The 17,652-nt window shown below is 46.9% G+C and overlaps 1 protein-coding gene across 5 annotated transcripts in view; it reads right to left on the bottom strand.

Moving 5' to 3' along the window:
* Positions 1-17,652, bottom strand: part of sh3pxd2aa (SH3 and PX domains 2Aa) — a 101,450-nt gene that overhangs the window by 71,206 nt on the left and 12,592 nt on the right. For all 5 annotated transcript variants that reach the window (XM_082536304.1, XM_082536306.1, XM_082536305.1 and 2 more), the window contains exon 2: positions 15,901-15,981. In XM_082536304.1, coding sequence (XP_082392430.1) covers positions 15,901-15,981 — 81 coding nt within the window. The remainder of the gene's footprint in view (positions 1-15,900; positions 15,982-17,652) is intronic.

Below are 17,652 nucleotides of genomic sequence, written 5' to 3'. Positions count from 1 at the left end.
AAGAGAAAGGAAAGAAAGAAACACATCCACGCCAAACCATCGCTCCACTTCTCAGACTCCACTGTCTCCTTGGTAACCAGCAGAGAGAGAGTGTGAAGAAGAGTTGTGAAGAGATGTGATTGGATGATGCGGTGCAGCTCTGGACCACTGGTGTAAATGTTGGGAGTCAGGTAAAAAAAAAAAAGATTCTTCTTCGTCTCCCCTCAGAGTGAATCCAGGATGCGATGATGTAATGCTTACTGTCCGGCTCGCGCTGACGCTCGTCTTATTTCCACATTACCACATGAGCTAAAAGCATAAACGTGATCAGAGTGTAGGTACTGAGAGGAAGGTGGTCTGTAGTCCTGAGACGGCCTCGGGACTACGATTCAGCAGCTCTGGGTTTAGAGTCCAAAACAAAACCTTGAAAATGAAGCAGCACAAAAATAGCAGCCGAGCTCCTTCAGCGACGACATGATGACAACAACAACAACAACAATCTTTATTTATAGAGCACATTTAAAAGCCTTGGGCATACCAAAGTGCTTTACATAAAACAATAAAAAATAAAACAGTTCACACATTAACATCAAATACATAAAGGTAACGAATTATGTTCACAGATAAAGCCACCAATAAGAGTAAACTGCAGCACATAGGTTATAGCAAGGTAAGACTGTACCACCATGATAAAAGACACCAATAATGGAAAGAAAGCAGAGAATTTAATACAATAGGTCAATAGGTCACTGCAAGCAAGCCAGCATTTAACTGGTAGAAAAGGCAAGTTTAAAAAGATATGTTTTTAGCCGTGATTTAAAAGAATGAATAGAATCAGACGCTCAGATGCCAATCGGGAGATTGTTCCACAGCTCCGGTGCAACTAGAGCAAACGATCGATCACCTCTAGATTTCAGTCGAGATCTGGGCTGAACCAGCAGCAACTGTGAGGATGACCTTAAAGCCCTAGCAGGAGCATATGGGTTTAAAAGTTCCTTAAGATAGCTTGGTGCAGTGTTATTGGTAATTTTAAAAGTAAACAACAAAATTTTAAATTGAATACGATATTTGACAGGCAACCAGTGCAGATCAGCAAGGACAGGAGTAATGTGGGCAAACTTCTTGGTTTTAGTTAGAATGCGTGCTGCAGCATTCTGAACTGTCTGTAATCTATGTAAAAGGCAAGAGTGGAGACCACAATAAAGTGAATTACAGTAATCAAGCCTTGACGTTACAAAGGCGTGGATGAGCTTTTCTAGGTCTTTATACGGGATATAGTGCCTGGCCTTAGAAATAAGGCGAAGCTGGTAAAAACTGGATCTGACAACAGCAGACACTTGTTTATCAAGTGTAAATGACATGAGTGGGGTCAGTCCCACTTTATACAGAAAGCCTTTATCAATGACTCTGCTTGTGTTTCCCATCGTGACTTTAACGTCAGGCGTTCTAAAAGACATTTCATACATCTATGTGAAAAGACAGACTCCTGCCTTCCAAACCCAACAATGCTGAACGGCTTTACCAATGTTTGTGTGTGTGAGGGTGTGGCTACTTCTCATACCACGACGAGCATGTAGGCCATGGAGGAAGACTCTGTACTGACACAGGAAAACACTGGACAAAGCACATCAGCTGGAGCAGGGGTGGGGACCTCCAGGCCTCGAGGGCCGGTGTCCTGCAGGTTTAGATGCGTCCTTGATCCAACACAGCTGATTTAAACGTCTAAATGACCTCCTCAGCATGTCTTGAAGTTCTCCAGAGGCCTGGTAATGAACTAATCATGTGAGTCAGGTGTGTTGACCCAGGGTGAGATCTAAAACCTAATCACTGATGGTCACAGCCACAATATTAGACATGTTTAACTAACACACGTGAACGCTGACGGCTCGTGCTGTGCGTGAGTGAAAGTAAACCGTCCACCATTAATGACACCGGACTACACCTGTGGGTAAGTGAAATATCCACTGAGTTATTTTGCCTCTTTTTAGGATGACGGCAAACAGAACGCATATAGAAAACTAACATTTATCATCAACAGTCTCTAATAATCAGGAGAGTCTGTGTGCGCTGATTGCACGAGAATTTCCACCAATCAGGGACCCACAGGGCTGACACGTGCAATGGCTGAATTCATAAAAACATGAAGGCAGTTTGAATTTTGTAGAGCCGCAAACATCGCTGTCCATCTTTGATTTCCACACAGTCACTGAGGAAGTGTAGCTTATTAAACTTTGCCTATAAAAGGAGAATTCAGTCCTCTTCCCCCAATTCTGTTCTACAGCTGACAAACAGAGTCAGAAAATCGAGATATTTAGAAACATATTTGGATGCACTTCAGCCTCTGTGGCTGGCATAGAGACGCAGGACTGGACTGTTCTCGAAAATGAACTGGGCAGTGATGAAAAGGCTCCAGTAATACATTTGTTTCACCATGATTCAACTGTTTATTCATTCATGTAGCCGACTAAAGAAAAAAATCATATAATGTGCTCCATCATTTTGTGACTAAAACAGAGACAAAGCAGGAAGATGTAACTGTAACCAGCAGAGGTCGCTCATCTTATCCACATGAAACCTGAAGATGTCTGTCTCTGAAAACATGGAAACATCCACCTTCAAGAGAACGTTCCAGCTCAGCGTTTGGTCCACGTAGCTTTAGCAGCGACACAGTTATTATAAGAGCGCTTTAGTCTCAGTTCAGCTTCACTGAGGAACGACGGGGCTCAGAGACTAACAGCAGCTCTGCTTCATGCACATGTGCTAAGAATAGAGCCGCTCTGTAAGGAGCTGTGAGAGTCACTTGGCACAAACTTGGGGGATGCCACAGCGCCATTACAGCCAACTGATGCCTCACTTCCTGTTGTGGGTTTACCCCGAGCTCTGCAGGAGTGGAACAGAGTGGAATGGAAACACACACACACACGAACTTCTGGAACAACTCATGACTGTCCTGACAAAGCAACCATGTGATCTGCTGAGTGAGGCCGCAGGCTCGAGCATGCTTCTCCTCACTGGCGAGCGCACGATAAGGTCGCTGCTCTCGCTGTCGTGTCAGTATGCAAACATCCCGTCACAGACAAAGTCAACATGCCGGCGCTCGCTTTTACACCCCGGAGCTGTCAGATTCCTTCTGCTCATTCCCAGATTTTATAACTCGGACGCTACCAGAGAAGCTCGCCATGACTCACAGTTCAAAATAATCCTTATGTACATGAATGCAACACTTTGTTTGTTTAACTGTTTGAAACAAGCTCCTCCTTCTTCAAGCCAACCCTCTTCTGATTGGCTGCCCCTCCCAAACAGAAGCGAGCAGTGTGTAACCTGAGCTTTTGGGTCAAATGTCGACCTCATTAATTGAAAATCTGGACGTGTTTAATAAAAAGATTCACCATTATGACAGAAAACAAGGAGAAACATGGCGGGTCTCCATTAGAGAGCCTCCTGAAATCTTTATTTCATCACAGCTCGAATCCAACGAGCAGAAACTAATGGAGCACATGAATCAAGCATGAGCATGCATTAGCACCCAGCAGTGTTCAGTTTCAGAGAGGCAGATGTCTCCGATTGTGGAGGGAAGGCGTTCCTTTCCAACCACAATCACTCACAGTTGTGTCTCTAAACTTAGACCGGCACCCTGGCAGCAGATCCGGACAGATCGCTGCCCGCGGTGGGCGCATTAGATCAGGTCGGAACATGATATGCTGGATTCCTGAACGCTTTAAGCAGCGAATGCATGCGTGGGGCTTGGATTTGTCTCAGAGTTGAGGCTCTGTTCATGAATATGTCGACGCCGCAGGGTGTTTAACCCCACGTGGCGAGCCGGGCTCCCCTCGCTTTCAGTACGACAACAGGTGCAGACGTGTGTTGATGTTCGTCCATCTGCAGTCGCTCTGTCATCACTGCCCAACCCCGGGCTGCAGGGCCCGCTGTGAGCTTTGGAACAAGGCTCGAGAAATGGACTCTGACCGGGAAACTCCCTCACTGGAATGAGATCCTGTTTTCTCTAGAGGATGAACCGGAATTCCAGCTTATCTCAACTCCTTGTGGCATCTGCAGTCACACAAATACTCACAATCAGACCAACAGGAAGACCTCTAATCTTTGCAACATTAAAGGGCTTCAGACAGCATCTTTCTGCCTCTTCTGTAGTCTCACATGAGCACCAAGCATCGTGTCTCTAATAACGCTGATATAAAAATGTTAGCTTTGAGTCATATTCCTGCACGCTGCGCTGAAGCATGTTTGCAGTTTTAGGAAGCTGTGCGAGGTGTAACGTCTGCAGGTCCCTCACCAAGCTTAGGTAGCATACAGACTAAGTTTCTATGAGTTTTTAGCAATTAATCAACATCAGCTCAATTCAGTTTTATCTTATTAGCACCCAGCGCTGAGAGACACGCCAACAATCAGCGTTTGGCGACAGAGTCACTCTGAGAGCAGATGTTTCTAATTTTAGCATCATCCTGTCGATGATTGGAAGCGGTCCTACATTTGTTTAATGCACGTGTTGAAGGACATATCCCAGTCGCCGAGGTTCCTCCCAGTGTTCCTGGAAGCCGGGGTAAAGCCACCCAGAGTCGGGATGTAGGGCCAAATATAATCAGCTGTCAGCTTTGTCAGAATCCAGAGGAAGAGGACAGCCCACTGAGGTTTAAAGCTTTCATCTCTGCAGTTTTAATCAGCCAGGAGTTTGTCTGGTCATGTGACAAAAAGACCGTTTAAAAAATCTCTCCCATCTATGATTTGACCTCCGAGCTGTGGAGACGTCGTGTAACTGGTTCATATATCAATGCTTCCCTTTTTAAAATCACTGAATGCCGGTATCGGCCTAAAAACATCGGCTATCCGTCAGACTCCAGTAGTTACTGGTTTAGCTGGTTTTAAAGATCAGCAGGTGAACGTGCGGCCACAAATTCCGACTGAAACTTTGACTATTCGGCGCACTTTACTCTGAAGATGAAGTGGGTAATATCATCCGAGCACTCGTGAGCTGGACTGCCAGTTGTGTCAACTCTGTGCTGGAGGAGAAGCTTGGCAGAAAAATGCGGTTTGTGAGGCACTCGAACAATCCGCACGCCTCTCCGTGTCGATCTCAAGAGTTCGGCACGAGTAGCGGTGTTAAGGTTCAGAGAAGTGGGTGCTTCGCTCACAAACGGCCATTAAAAATACATTAATCACAGACATAAAACAGCATTTGCTGTGAAAACCTCTGAAGACCGAGTCGGTGCGCCGAGTGCGAAGGAGAATGAAAAGAAGCTGTTTGCTTTCCCCCTCACAGGGTTTATTTTACCGGCGTTTGAGCTGCGACGACTTGACGTTTAATCCATAATAAAAAGCAGTTTTGAAGGGCAAAATTAATCAGAGTGACTATTTTATCCTGCGAGCTCTGCCCTTTATTTGCACCCAGCAGTTTAACCTCCTTTCACATTTAATAGAGGCACCGGCTAAATGCTCCAGTGGCATTTTCAGGCCAGTCATCGCTTCAGCAGCCTGGCTGAGTCCTGCGGAGTAAACCAACAATATCTTTGCTCTTTAGAGCAGCTGCAGCCTCGGTCCAGGGCGAAGAACATGGGCGTGTTTAGTTTGGGTTAAGAAAGTAGGCCAGCCAGCTTACAGTTACACTACAGGCAGAGAGGAGAGGCCCTCACCTGAGCCAGAGTTCAGCGCTAATAAAGCAGCTGAGGACCTAATTTAGCCGTGCTGGCGGTCTCCAGAGTTTCCGTGCTGACAGCCAGGACCGACCTCGGGCGGCGTGGCTAAACCTCATTCTCCTCCCTACGGGGTGAATCGGTGTGTGTTGGTTCTCAGTGCACTCCATGGCTGAGGGTGGGGATGGTATATGAGACGTGAGGTTTGGAATACAACCACGAGTGGGCTGAGAGAAGCAGGAGGCAGAAAATACTGGAAACCAAGTGGGAGAAACCAGAAAAATGTGGATTCGAATTAGCCGTCCCTGATTGGTGCCAAGTTATTTATACACAAGGAACTCGTGGAGAGGATAAAAGTCCGTTTTATGTGAAATCAAACTTTGTGTTTTACACATTCGTGGACTTGGTGCCGTGAACTAATACCAACCCTGCTGCTAATGTCCACCAGTGGTCACGCACAGCACGCCAACGGAAAACAAATCTCACTGAGACCAGGATTATAACTGTGCTTGTAAAACCAGTTGCTCCCATTCATGAGAACTGGGCAAGGTTTCATATCGTTTGCATAATTTTTGTGGTGTTGAGTAATAGTTGGAGGTTTTTTGAAGGTCTGTCACGGTTTTCTCTGGACTTTGGCTGCTTTTTCACTCAGTGAGTCCTCGAACCATAAAAAGGCTCCAACTCAGAAGATCAACCAACGAGTCTACACACAAAGCTGGCAAAGGTTTAATTCTATCTTTAGGCTCTTTGTTACGAGAAGCCAAAAACACATCATTCATTTCCATTTCTTTAGCTGAAACTATGAAAAATGCCAAAGATAACACAGTCTGACAGGCATAAAATAGCATTTCTGCAGAAGCACGGTGACTGCAGAAGTGCTATTAGCTGCAAACTTGGTCTCAGCACAGTGTGCAGCGTGTCCATACAGAACAGAACAAGTGACAGAGCTACAAAAAACTACAGCACATGAATAATATCTAAAAATCACATCATAAAGAAAACAGAGACCTGACGACTGATCTGTTCCTTCAGCTGATCCATCTACTGCTCACTGAAGCCTCAACAGAAATGTCTGCGTGGCTTGGACACAGAGAGCAAAGGCTGAAGTATGAAACTTACACAAGAACTGAGGGAGCAATCAACATGTAAGAAGGGTCGTGAGCGAGGTACAGCAGCAGCTGCCTGCAGACATCGCTGAAACACGGTGGAGGCTCGGACACGGTGCAGGGCTGCACTTCAGCCAGAGGTGCTGGAGAGCTCGTTAAAGTTGAAGGAATCATGAACCTGAGAAAATACCATCAGATTCTGATCCAGCATAAAATTCATCACGATGATCCCAAACACACATACTAGTCACGGATCAGCTTCGTCAGAGCCCAGACTTCAGCATCATGAAGCAGTGACGGATCATCGTGACAGAGAACAGAACAAGAAGGCAGAAACATCCAAAGAACGTCAGTCCAAAACTGTTCCTGAACTACTCCTAACTATTCCTTCCACGGCGTCCTCAGAAACTTCCAGCTGTGCTGCAGAATAAAGGCGTTCAAACCAAATATCGACTTTTCTGTTTTTGCCTCTAACAGTGGATTTTCATATATATTTGCTCCTGTTTCAGCACATCCATGCACCTATGCCTCGTGCTCAGAGCAAAATATAAAGAAATTAGAGGTGCTTGAGCCTTTTGCACAGTACTGTAGCTGTGTGTCTTAAACCATAGAAGGGGCAGCACACCACATCAGGTTTCCAATAGTGAAACGTTTAATCAATGAATACTAAAACTTACTATCCTCAAACAGGTGAGACCATCACGCCAAAGCTGCAAAAATGTGCATGCATATTTCCGTGCATTGAAATGTAAACGTTTGTTATTACGCAGCGGTAACACTTTTGCGTTGCTGTTTCATTTGCACGCTCACATTTTTACTATTTCCTTTTAGGGACATAATTAAGTCCATAGGGTCAGCCTCCAGAGGCCAACTTTCCAAGTGTAAATGGTATCATGGTTTGCTAAAGGGCTTTAATTCAAAGGTCTTTTATTTCCTTTAAAGCTCCTCCTGTGTCTGCACTATAAAATGTAATCCGGCTGAGATGGAGAGTTCCCCGCAGGGTTAAACTGGATCACGCCGTAACAGAAAGACTGCCTGGGTAATCAGGAGAAAACGCCAGCAACTCAGGCGTCACGCATACACCCACATGCAAACGTGTGCATGCACGTCCACGGACACGCAAACTGACGAGACGTGCGCCGAGTTGGCGAAAGCGCTCGACCCCGAGAGTTTGGAAGCTGCGCTGGATCGGCTGGGGAGGAGATAGGAGGGTGCACAGGTGGTGAAGGTTGAAGCCAGGGAGGCGTTTTTGCAGAGAGCCAGAGACGGGTGAAGAAAACAGATGTGCAGGCAGAGACGCAGATCGACAAGTCGCAGGAAGTTGATGTGAACGAGGAGTGTGAGGCAAACGAAAAAGGGAGACGACGGCGTGAGAGATTTTCTGTTATCTCTGTGCTCCTCTACCTCCACCTCTCCCACGTGTCCTATCCTGCCTGCTGTTTACTCAGTCCTTGTTTATTAAGCTACAGGCAGCGAGATAAAGCTGTGCTGGGACCAGCCACCGATACTGCAGATAAGGAGCACTGTGAGAACTTCAGTCCTGGATTCAGCACAAGTTTGTGTTTGGAATGACTGATGGGAGACGTTCCAGGCGCTAGCAGAGCGTAGATGGCGTCAGATTAAGGAAGCACGCTCGATTTACTTTCAAATACACAGGATTAGGCTGAGGTTTCCTTTAGCACCTCTGTCAGTGCGCCCCAGGGCAGCTGTGGCTACAATGTAGCTGCCATCACCAGTGTGTGAATGTGTGTGTGACTGAATGTAGTGTAAAGCGCTTTGGGGTCCTTAGGGACTAGAAAAGCGCTATATAAATACAGGCCATTTACCATTTTTACCATTTAGCACGTTTATAGCATTAAAGGGCAAACAGCAGACTGTGTCGGGCATATTTGAGCCCACATTTTAAAACTAAAAAGAGCGAATCTTAGTAACAACTGAGGAGGCCTGATGTCACTAATTTGCAGGACACACTGTGTGGCGCATGGATGCACATTCCTGCTATGAGCTCCTGAGTAAATGAGAGACTGAGCACAGTCCTCGGTTAATGAGTCGTGAGTGATAAATCGTTAGCGTATGAATCCTGAATAATCTCCTTTCTGACTCTTGGAATTATCATAATTTACAAATGTGCTCAATGTTTTATTCAGTGCGACTTTAAACGGGCGCATAAACTCCACTGCTCTGTGACGCCGCAGGACCGCAGGTACTGCCCCCTGGTGGCCATTAAGAAGAACGTGATGTTAAGTCATGCTAACGGCATCTCCAGGCTGCAAAGTGTTATTAGTGACGTTTTGACCACGAGTGGTGCATCGTTTTTATGCGTGGGCCTAGTTTATCACAAAGAGCAGTCCTGCGCCAGCCTTGCTGGGCCTCGTGCTCACTGGTTCAACCTTAAATAAGATCTCAGTCTCTTAGTTTGGCTCACAGTTCCACTCATATCTCTTCTGGGGAATCGTCCACTATCACAGCGATTTGAAGTGTAGATGTTACCGTGCCGTCCTTTGGCCCCGGTGACGCTACTGCCAGTCGCTCCGCTTCCTCGCTGCATTTATTACTGATTGGACGGGAGCCGAGTCCAACCCACCAATCAGTGGGTCCTCCTAGTTGCTGCCCTATTTAAGCCCAACAGGGCTGTGACTCAGGGTGGGCTGTGATTTAATGTGAGCAGTGCACCTTCTGCCTGTGATTCAGTTCATAAATGCTACAGGCAGACACTGGGAGGATGTGTTCTGCTAACAGGCAGATACTGGGAGCAGTTACTCGCTGCTGCCTGAGGCTGGGCCGGGTTTAGACACACACTGCACACACACCAGGAGCAAAGGCAGTGGTGCTTTCTTCCTGGCGAGGAGTCAGCAGGTTGTAGTTTAGTCATCCTGTGAGCTGGTTGCTTTACTTCCTGTCTTTGATTTAGCAGCACTCTCAGGCCCTTCAGTTTGTCCCCTTCTTGCTTGTGGACATTAAACATCGCCACCAAAACCAACAACATCTGGTTGCACGTCGGTTCTCTCTCCCCCAACTCAGCTGGGACCCGTTCCTGCAAACATTCCCACCATCTGGTTCCTGAAGCGAAGCGGCTTCCCGGCAGCGCGTGAAAGATGCATCTATCCATCTTCTAGATGATCTCTCTGGGATGCATCTTCAGTGATCTGCGGTGGTGGGGTCACGGGGGGGTTAGTGTCTTTAAACATTAGACCCAGCCGGGATTAATCAAGCCCCGGCTTGCATCCCACCAGCAACCAACCACAGATCAAGTCGCCTCACAGACTGAGGCCCTGATTGGCTCAGTCGTTGGAGGATTTTGCAGAATGGTGTTCCTGCAAAGCCTCTCTGAGCACTTTCCAGTCTCCTTCCACCAGCTCCTGGTTCTTCTTGCTTGGGCACCAAGTCCCAGATTGTTTGAACACACTCGTTGCTTCAGATGGGCCAAACCGTCTTCCTCCACGTCTCAGTCTCACCAGTAGCCGGAGTCATGTTTTATACTTCATGTGTTTATTTTTCACCCCACTGCTGATAACATGTTGTTCAGTCACTGAACAGTGAAAGCTGCTCTGTGCTCAACAATATCCGGACATACAGAGAACGCCACCCGCCCTCTCTGAACAACAGACGCCGCAGGAGTGTAAATTAAATACTGTGTGATTCACCAAACGGTGAACAGATGCTCGTCATTCTTGGGCAGAAATGTAATGAAATAGCAAAAAGAACCTTGAGCAACTTCTTTGTTCAAAGCTCAGCGTGAAGCTGCCGGAGCTCTCCCGAGTTCTCATCGAGTCTCCTTCCGAGCTCAGCGGCAGAGAAGAAACACAAACCTGACCAGCTGAGCGTGGAGGAGAGAGAGGAAAGAAAAGCAGAGTGAGACAGCCGACTGTCAGCTACCACATACATCGCAGGTAACAGGCAGCAAAGGAAACAGAGGAAGCACACTGTGGGAACGTGCAGAGGCCTTTATCTGCAGGCTGCCTGCGTATCTAATCAAATATTGCAAACCGCTGCACAGAAACACAAAACTACTGTAAAAACAGAGCTTTACGTCTGCACTGACCCCTGAGTCGAGCCACAAAATGGCATGAAAACAGAATAAGTGACAGACGTGCAGCCATCAACTCCCAGCATGCACTTCATGCTGCCAGTGTCTGGGAGCGAGAGCAATCAGAAGCGAGTGAGGACACAGAAACAGTTAACCGGCTGTTTGCTGGTGACGACACACAGACGCTGGCGTTGGGAGGCTTTGTGCTCATTATAAAGGCTACTTCACGTTGCCTTCAGCTTAACCACGCGGAGCATTTCTGCTCAGCACGGACGCTTCGTGTTTCAGGTCGACTGTCGCGCTTCCTTCTGCCGCCTCTCTCGCTCCTTGAAACACTTCCAGTCACACTGCTGACTTTTTCAAGCCACGGAAACGTCCCACAAACAAATGAACTGTGCTCATTCATCCTAAATTTAGCCCCTCTCCCGACCGCTTCGCTGTGACTGTGGGAAACGCTGCATACTCCCCCCCCTCTGCTCTGGGTCCAGTGAGGACCCGGCCTGTAGCCGTCTTCTCAACTGCTTGATTGTAACTCAGAGGGACACGTCCAGTGTTTGGCGTGTAGGTGTCCTTCCTTTGCCTCTCTCTTTTCTCTCAGGCGCACACGCCCATAAATAAAATAAAGCAGCCTCGACCTGAAACAATGGGCTGAGTTACAGTTCGTCCACAAAGCACCTCAAGGACAACGAGGCTGAGCTAGCGCTCTGTCCATTCAGCAGTTTGTCCTCGAGGATGGCATACCGATAACGCCTCGCGGTCTAGACACACGTTTCCATCAAACGGCCCACATAGAGGTTAGAGATTCACGAGTCAGTGACCTTCTTTGTAAGCGATTTGACCACAGCGACTGTGTAATTTGCTGTGCTGAATATATACGCGCTGCCGTTTTACCAGAAACCTGCTGCTAGCATCTGTTAAGCTGCTTCCAGCCTTGAGACTCAGCAACTAATAAAAGGGATTTTTGGAAAGCCGTAGCATGAAAACCTCCCTGAGCCGCACATTCAGTAGCTGTAGGGAAGCTCGTGCGAGTGCGGACTCGGACGAAGAAGAAAAAGAGTGCTTGTGAAGGCGCGTGCCGACAGAGTACAAATGAAGAGCCTCGTAAAGGCGTGAGTCAGAGGCCTCCTTTCACATGGAGAGCCACGCCACAGCTTTAAATAGACAAACTTCAGCAGAGGCCCAAGGACACCCGGAGCGCCATCACCCGCTCCTCACGGCTTCCTGGAATACAAAAGGCCGCTTTGTAAAAAGTGACCTCGAAGAAACGCAGATGATCAGAATACTCATGTCTTCCGTCTGCATCACTGCGTCAGTACCGTCACTTACCGTTAAAGCTTTTGTTCCAGCTCTCCACTGCTTCATCACCTCGTCATCATCATTCCACCTTTCCTCCCGGGACCGCTGGCTGACCCGGGCTGCTGTCCCGGTTTCCTGATGATTAACTCGGGCACTTCTGCCAGAGCTGCTCACGACTCAGGTCTGAGTCAAAACCACATCTGTGCAGCCGGCAAGAGCCAGTCAGTGAGGAGGACTGGTGCACATGTATGTGCTTATGCTTCAGGTATGTGTGCTGGAGGCTTCAAAGTGAACGCATGTGGCATCACAGCCCTGCGCCCGACCAGGACGAGTGGAAACACTGTCAATGACTCTGCCACCAAGCAGAGCCCAGCGAGCTGTGAAACACAAAGTTTAGCCCAACTATTTATGACGACTTGGGGTTTTAGTCGTCCTGATGAATGTGAGCTGGTCGAAGCTGAGGCGTCGGCGTCTGCAACAGCAACAAGCTTCACCGGGACATCGAGCAATCATACTGAAGGAGATGCGAGCTGCTACTTTCAAGATGACGGAGCTTCTCCATCTCTGAGAGTCGGCCCAGACACCACTGGGAGGATGCTGGTTTGACAGCCCACATCAGCCCTGCTCTTTTACTGGTTGGACACCAATCACAGCATTAATCAGTTTGGCAAACTGGTTCCAGATAGTGAGGGCAGCTAGATTAAAATGCTATGGCAAATCAATAGTGACGTCTGTGACTTCCATCAGCAGCAGTTTATCTTTGACTCTTTTCATTATTTAAACATAAACGCCATCGAGTGAAATGTTGGGAAACGCCAAGCTCCAGCCAGAAGAAAAACACCATCCAATAAAGTGACACTGGATGGACGAGGTGGCAGACGGAGGTAAAACCTTTTCTCTAAAGAGTGTGGGATCCAACACACTCCTAACAGAGTGCAGAAAAAATGGTTCCCTCCAGGGCAATTCTGGCAACACTTTGCACTAATATATTCGTTCTATTATCCGTAAATGACTTCCTTTTTCACAGAGGGACACAAAATAGCACGAATATGGCTCCTATTATTTTTACCTTAACACATTCTCTGCGCTGTGCAGACAGAAGCGCTTTGAAACCGAAGGATTTGTGAACTTCAGATTCAGTTTTCTCAGAGTTTTTGGCTACATTCAAACCACTCTCCATGTGTCTAATATCAAAGCAGGTGAGCTTCACTGCCCGTGCATTCAGCACAACATAAAGAGCCTGTTTCCGTGACTCATCCTATACAAAGTCAGTCAAAGCAACATCTGTGGTCCCTCTCATTTGGATGGCAGCCTGGAAGCGGGGCCAGTGTTTCCAGGAACACAGCCCGGTCTGGTTATTACTAGGAAACTGTCTTGGAATCCCAGCGGTGTTTGCCAAGGATTTGGTTAAACTGCTCTCCGGCAGTTTTCAGAGCTCCAGTCTGTGTTTTTCTCCCTTACGGTTACAGCAAGGCGGCTTAAAAGCAGCGGGGACCCCGCAGCAGATAAATGTTTGGACAGGAGAGGCTCCAGGTCTCACTGGAAACAATGAGATCAAAAAAGCTCCATCAAAGCCACCGAGAGAGATCAAAGTCCGGCAGGGAGAACTTCACTCTGAGTGCAAACACCGACAGAGACGAGGATTAGAAAGCTGGCCTGTCACTGCTGCCAGCGGTGGTTTTATTCATGAATGTCACCTTGGAAATGGAAACATCAGGAGGGGAGCCGTGCTGGAGCTGATGCACTGCAGTGTGATTTAAAGACGGCATCTGGTAAATGTTTGAAATATTTACCAGAAGATTCTTCACAACAGAGCTGACTGAGAAGCAGCCAAACTCTGTTGACACGACTTTATTTGACTCAATGAAGGAACCGAGTTAGACGACCTTTGCCCCCGTGACATCTCACATACCTAACAAAATCAATCGTGCTGCTGCTGACGGAGTCATTTTGTACAAAGCTATCCAGGAACCATTAAGGCTCATTAGTTTCCTCCCAGGCAATTTGAGGACCTCGCTGTTGTAGAAGGCGAGGTGAATATTAGAGGCATGAATCACCAAACACCACATCAGTACAAAATGATTATCACTAATAACTGTTTTAGAAAATAGGAAAACTTCTCTCACTGTCACTAAGACCTGATATAAATGCTGCCATAAGAAGGAGCCAGTCTGCCATCAGTCTGCCATCAGTCTGCCATCAGTCTGCCATCAGTCTGCCATCAGTCTGCATTCAGTCTGCATTCAGTCTGCATTCAGTCTGCATTCAGTCTGCATTCAGTCTGCATTCAGTCTGCATTCAGTCTGCCATCAGTCTGCATTCAGTCTGCCATCAGTCTGCCATCAGTCTGCCATCAGTCTGCATTCAGTCTGCATTCAGTCTGCCATCAGTCTGCATTCAGTCTGCATTCAGTCTGCCAATCTACTGCTGAATGACGCCAAGTTAGAAATTAATGCAATCTGTTTCTGATATTTCAGCAATTAGCTGTGATAAATCCACAGTCCACTCACGTCCCCACAGGTACAATCGCCACAAATGTGCCGTCTGAGGCTACTTATGGCATTTGTGGACATTTAAGAACCAGAAAGGAACACGTTTTTAAAAAGGTGCGTATTTGCACCACATCTTGCACAATCTGTGATCTCTGTGTTTGGCAAAATACACAAAGACATTGGATAAATATTATTTTCACTGTTAGAGTTGCAGGTTTAATCACAGACTGTAACTAGTTTTGCCACCAAACCAAAAAAACTGTCACCAGAGGTTCGAGTACAAACCACAAAGGTGTGAATAAGTCCACCTACACAAAGTAGTGCCTCAGAGGGCCGCTGTTCAACCACTACAATGAGGAACTTTGTTCTTTCTGAGTGTATGAAGCATTCATACTGTTCTGTGTTTATTACTCTACCTCTCTCTTTATTCCAGTTTGGGACTAATCAGCTGCAGTAGGGGTGAGGGTCCATTTTTCACTGGTCATCAATGGGACCTTTCAGAAAGGACTTTTCCTCTGCTGATTGAAACATCGTTCCCTGCTGGACGAGCACACTGGAGCTATTGAGATGTGCTCCCTGTAACTCTCACACTGTGGCTCTGTTATAGTTACTAGTTATTGGTAGACCCCTGGTGCACTCTACATATGGTATCAGCTTGCAGTAGGGCAAAGGTGCGAGGGGGCTGAAGGAGTGCACATAAACATTCTCCCAGTATGGAAGAGTCCATGTGAAAGATACAGGAAAGGTTTTCATTCCCACTCCTGCCTCATTCCAAAATAAATAGTCCCAAAGAGACACCGCAACAACATTTTAAACAAGGGAGTAAAGCGTCTGAGCCAAGACAGCAAAGCAGAAAAAAGCCTCCTCCGTACGAGGCTCTATTTAAAGAAGCCACCAATCAGAGCAGCGCGTAGCATCTAACGACAAGCCACTGCAAAGCCTGGTACATTAAATTTGACTTCCATGTGGCTTTCTTGCTTGTACCATAAAAAAGGCCTGTCAGCTCCCTGACGTTTTGAGGCCAAGCCAGCGACGAGACGAGAAAGGAAGAAGAGCGGGAGGAGAGAGAGGTGCAGGCTGAGGCATACAAGCCACGTCTCCCCCGCTCCCCCGCCAATTACTAACTCACACATCGATTCATTGAGGCGGCGAGGTGTGGCGAACACGGCCAGAGACACGGCAGCAGCAGCAAACGGGTGCCAGGTTTACACATTAATCTATACAAAACAATGCTGCAAGTTCACACGCTCGACCTGCTGAAGAATACACCAGCGAGCGGCGGCAGCGTCGGGGACTTCAATCCAAGCACGGCCCACACAGGGCAGCAGAGCGGGGCGAGGCTGATGGGGGATTACCTGTAGGTCAAAGAATTTGCTGTATCTTCTGTAGATGATGTGGGAGGTGTTGTCCGAGTAGGTGACATTGATGAGATACACCTGCAAAGACAAAGAAGGCAAAGTTAAAACTGCAGCTTGGTTTAATCTTTTAAATCCAGAAGACTTGTTCAACACTTCCACCTGAAACAAAAGCGCACAAGCTTGGACTGCGAAAGTCACAAACGCAGCACATGTGACAGAAATGAAGCACCACATAGATGCACACACAGATGCACACACAGATGCACACATAGATGCACACATAGATGCACACACAGATGCACACACAGATGCACACATAGATGCACACACAGATGCACACATAGATGCACCTACGGTGGTAGGTTCTTTCAAGTTGCACAAGGTTGGGTTTCAATGCAACAACAACAGCCTGGCTGAGGGCTGATAGAGGGACACTTGGTAAAGGCAAACACATCATCAATAACTGTACTCGTGATGGTTTCTGTCTGTCCAGCTGCTCTGCTGGAAACAAACTCGCAATCGTTCGCCTAAAGCACTGATGCATCACAGTAGCTGACGGTCATAAAACCGCCATCCAGCCACAGGATGGACGGTGACATCATCCCTCTTTTCCCCGCACACTGACCTGGCGGCCTTTACCCTGCCAGACGAAGCCACGCTGCAGCCCTGAGAGGCCTGATAAGTTTGAGATAGAGTCCATTTATCTGTCAAGAGGAGCTAAGTGATGCTGCCATCATCTCTAATCTAATGAAACATAGATAACCAAGGTAACGGATCCAGAGGCCAGGAAATTTTCATCAGAGACGTTAAGAGCAGGTGGGATCTCTCAATTGCTGTTATAAAGGCGCTCAGAGAAGACCTGGATGTGAAATTACTCGAGTGGATAAGCTGTTACGTAACAGACTGCAAGCTCGAGCTGCCGTGGGCACAATCGAAGATGGTCAATAAAACAACGTTTTTTCCCGCATAAAGGAGTTTTTGGCGCAGCCCAAAGAGGTTTTAGTCGGCCCCGAGAAAAAAGGTTAAAACAACGCCACCGCCAAAATGACAGGAAGTGAGAATAAATATTAAAATTATCTCTGAATGTTTTTATTAGCAATTTATGTGAAACAGCTGTTCACCAAGCAACACGCAAGGCTGCACAAAGTGCTTCCTGTTCTGTGCAGGCCGAATATGAAACACGCTAAATGCAAATACAGAAATGCTGAGGACACATATTCAGGATGGATGGAAATACAGTGGACAGCAAGTCAGACACAAACCTTCATTACAAATGTTTCCTTAACAGAAAAAAGGCTCATTTTTACATAAAAGTTCACCTTCGTGGTTAAAAGTGACTTTGATTCTTCAAAACTGAAAGTCTTCCACAGCTTGTAGATGCACAGTCTGATTCTCAAAGATGCTCTTTTTGTACCCGATCGTGTGACATGTTACCAGTTAACTTGATTTGTTTCTTTTTAGTTCAGGTTCAGTTTCCAGTCGTCGCCCCATCACGACGTTTTTGAGACATCAAATTAAAAATGTGCTCTTTTTTTCCATGAAACATTAAAACGTCTCAGTTCAAACGTGCGTTTAGACGTTGACATGTTTTCTGTGTCGTAGTGGGAAAAAAGTATTGGTTTTATTTAAGGTTTGTAACTTTTTTTGGAATTTCAGTTTGTAGTTCTTGTTACGTTTAGACACTTAAAGTATTTTGGCTGTGGGAGGAACCCCCGGTCATCCTCGTGGTCGTCATCTCTGGACTTTAGT

The sequence above is a fragment of the Aulonocara stuartgranti genome (genome assembly GCF_965226115.1).
Source record: "Aulonocara stuartgranti genome assembly, chromosome: 6".
NCBI classification, from domain to species: domain Eukaryota; kingdom Metazoa; phylum Chordata; class Actinopteri; order Cichliformes; family Cichlidae; genus Aulonocara; species Aulonocara stuartgranti.
The sequence above is the reverse complement of the archived record's forward strand: the minus strand, read 5'-3'. Positions and strand labels throughout refer to the sequence as shown.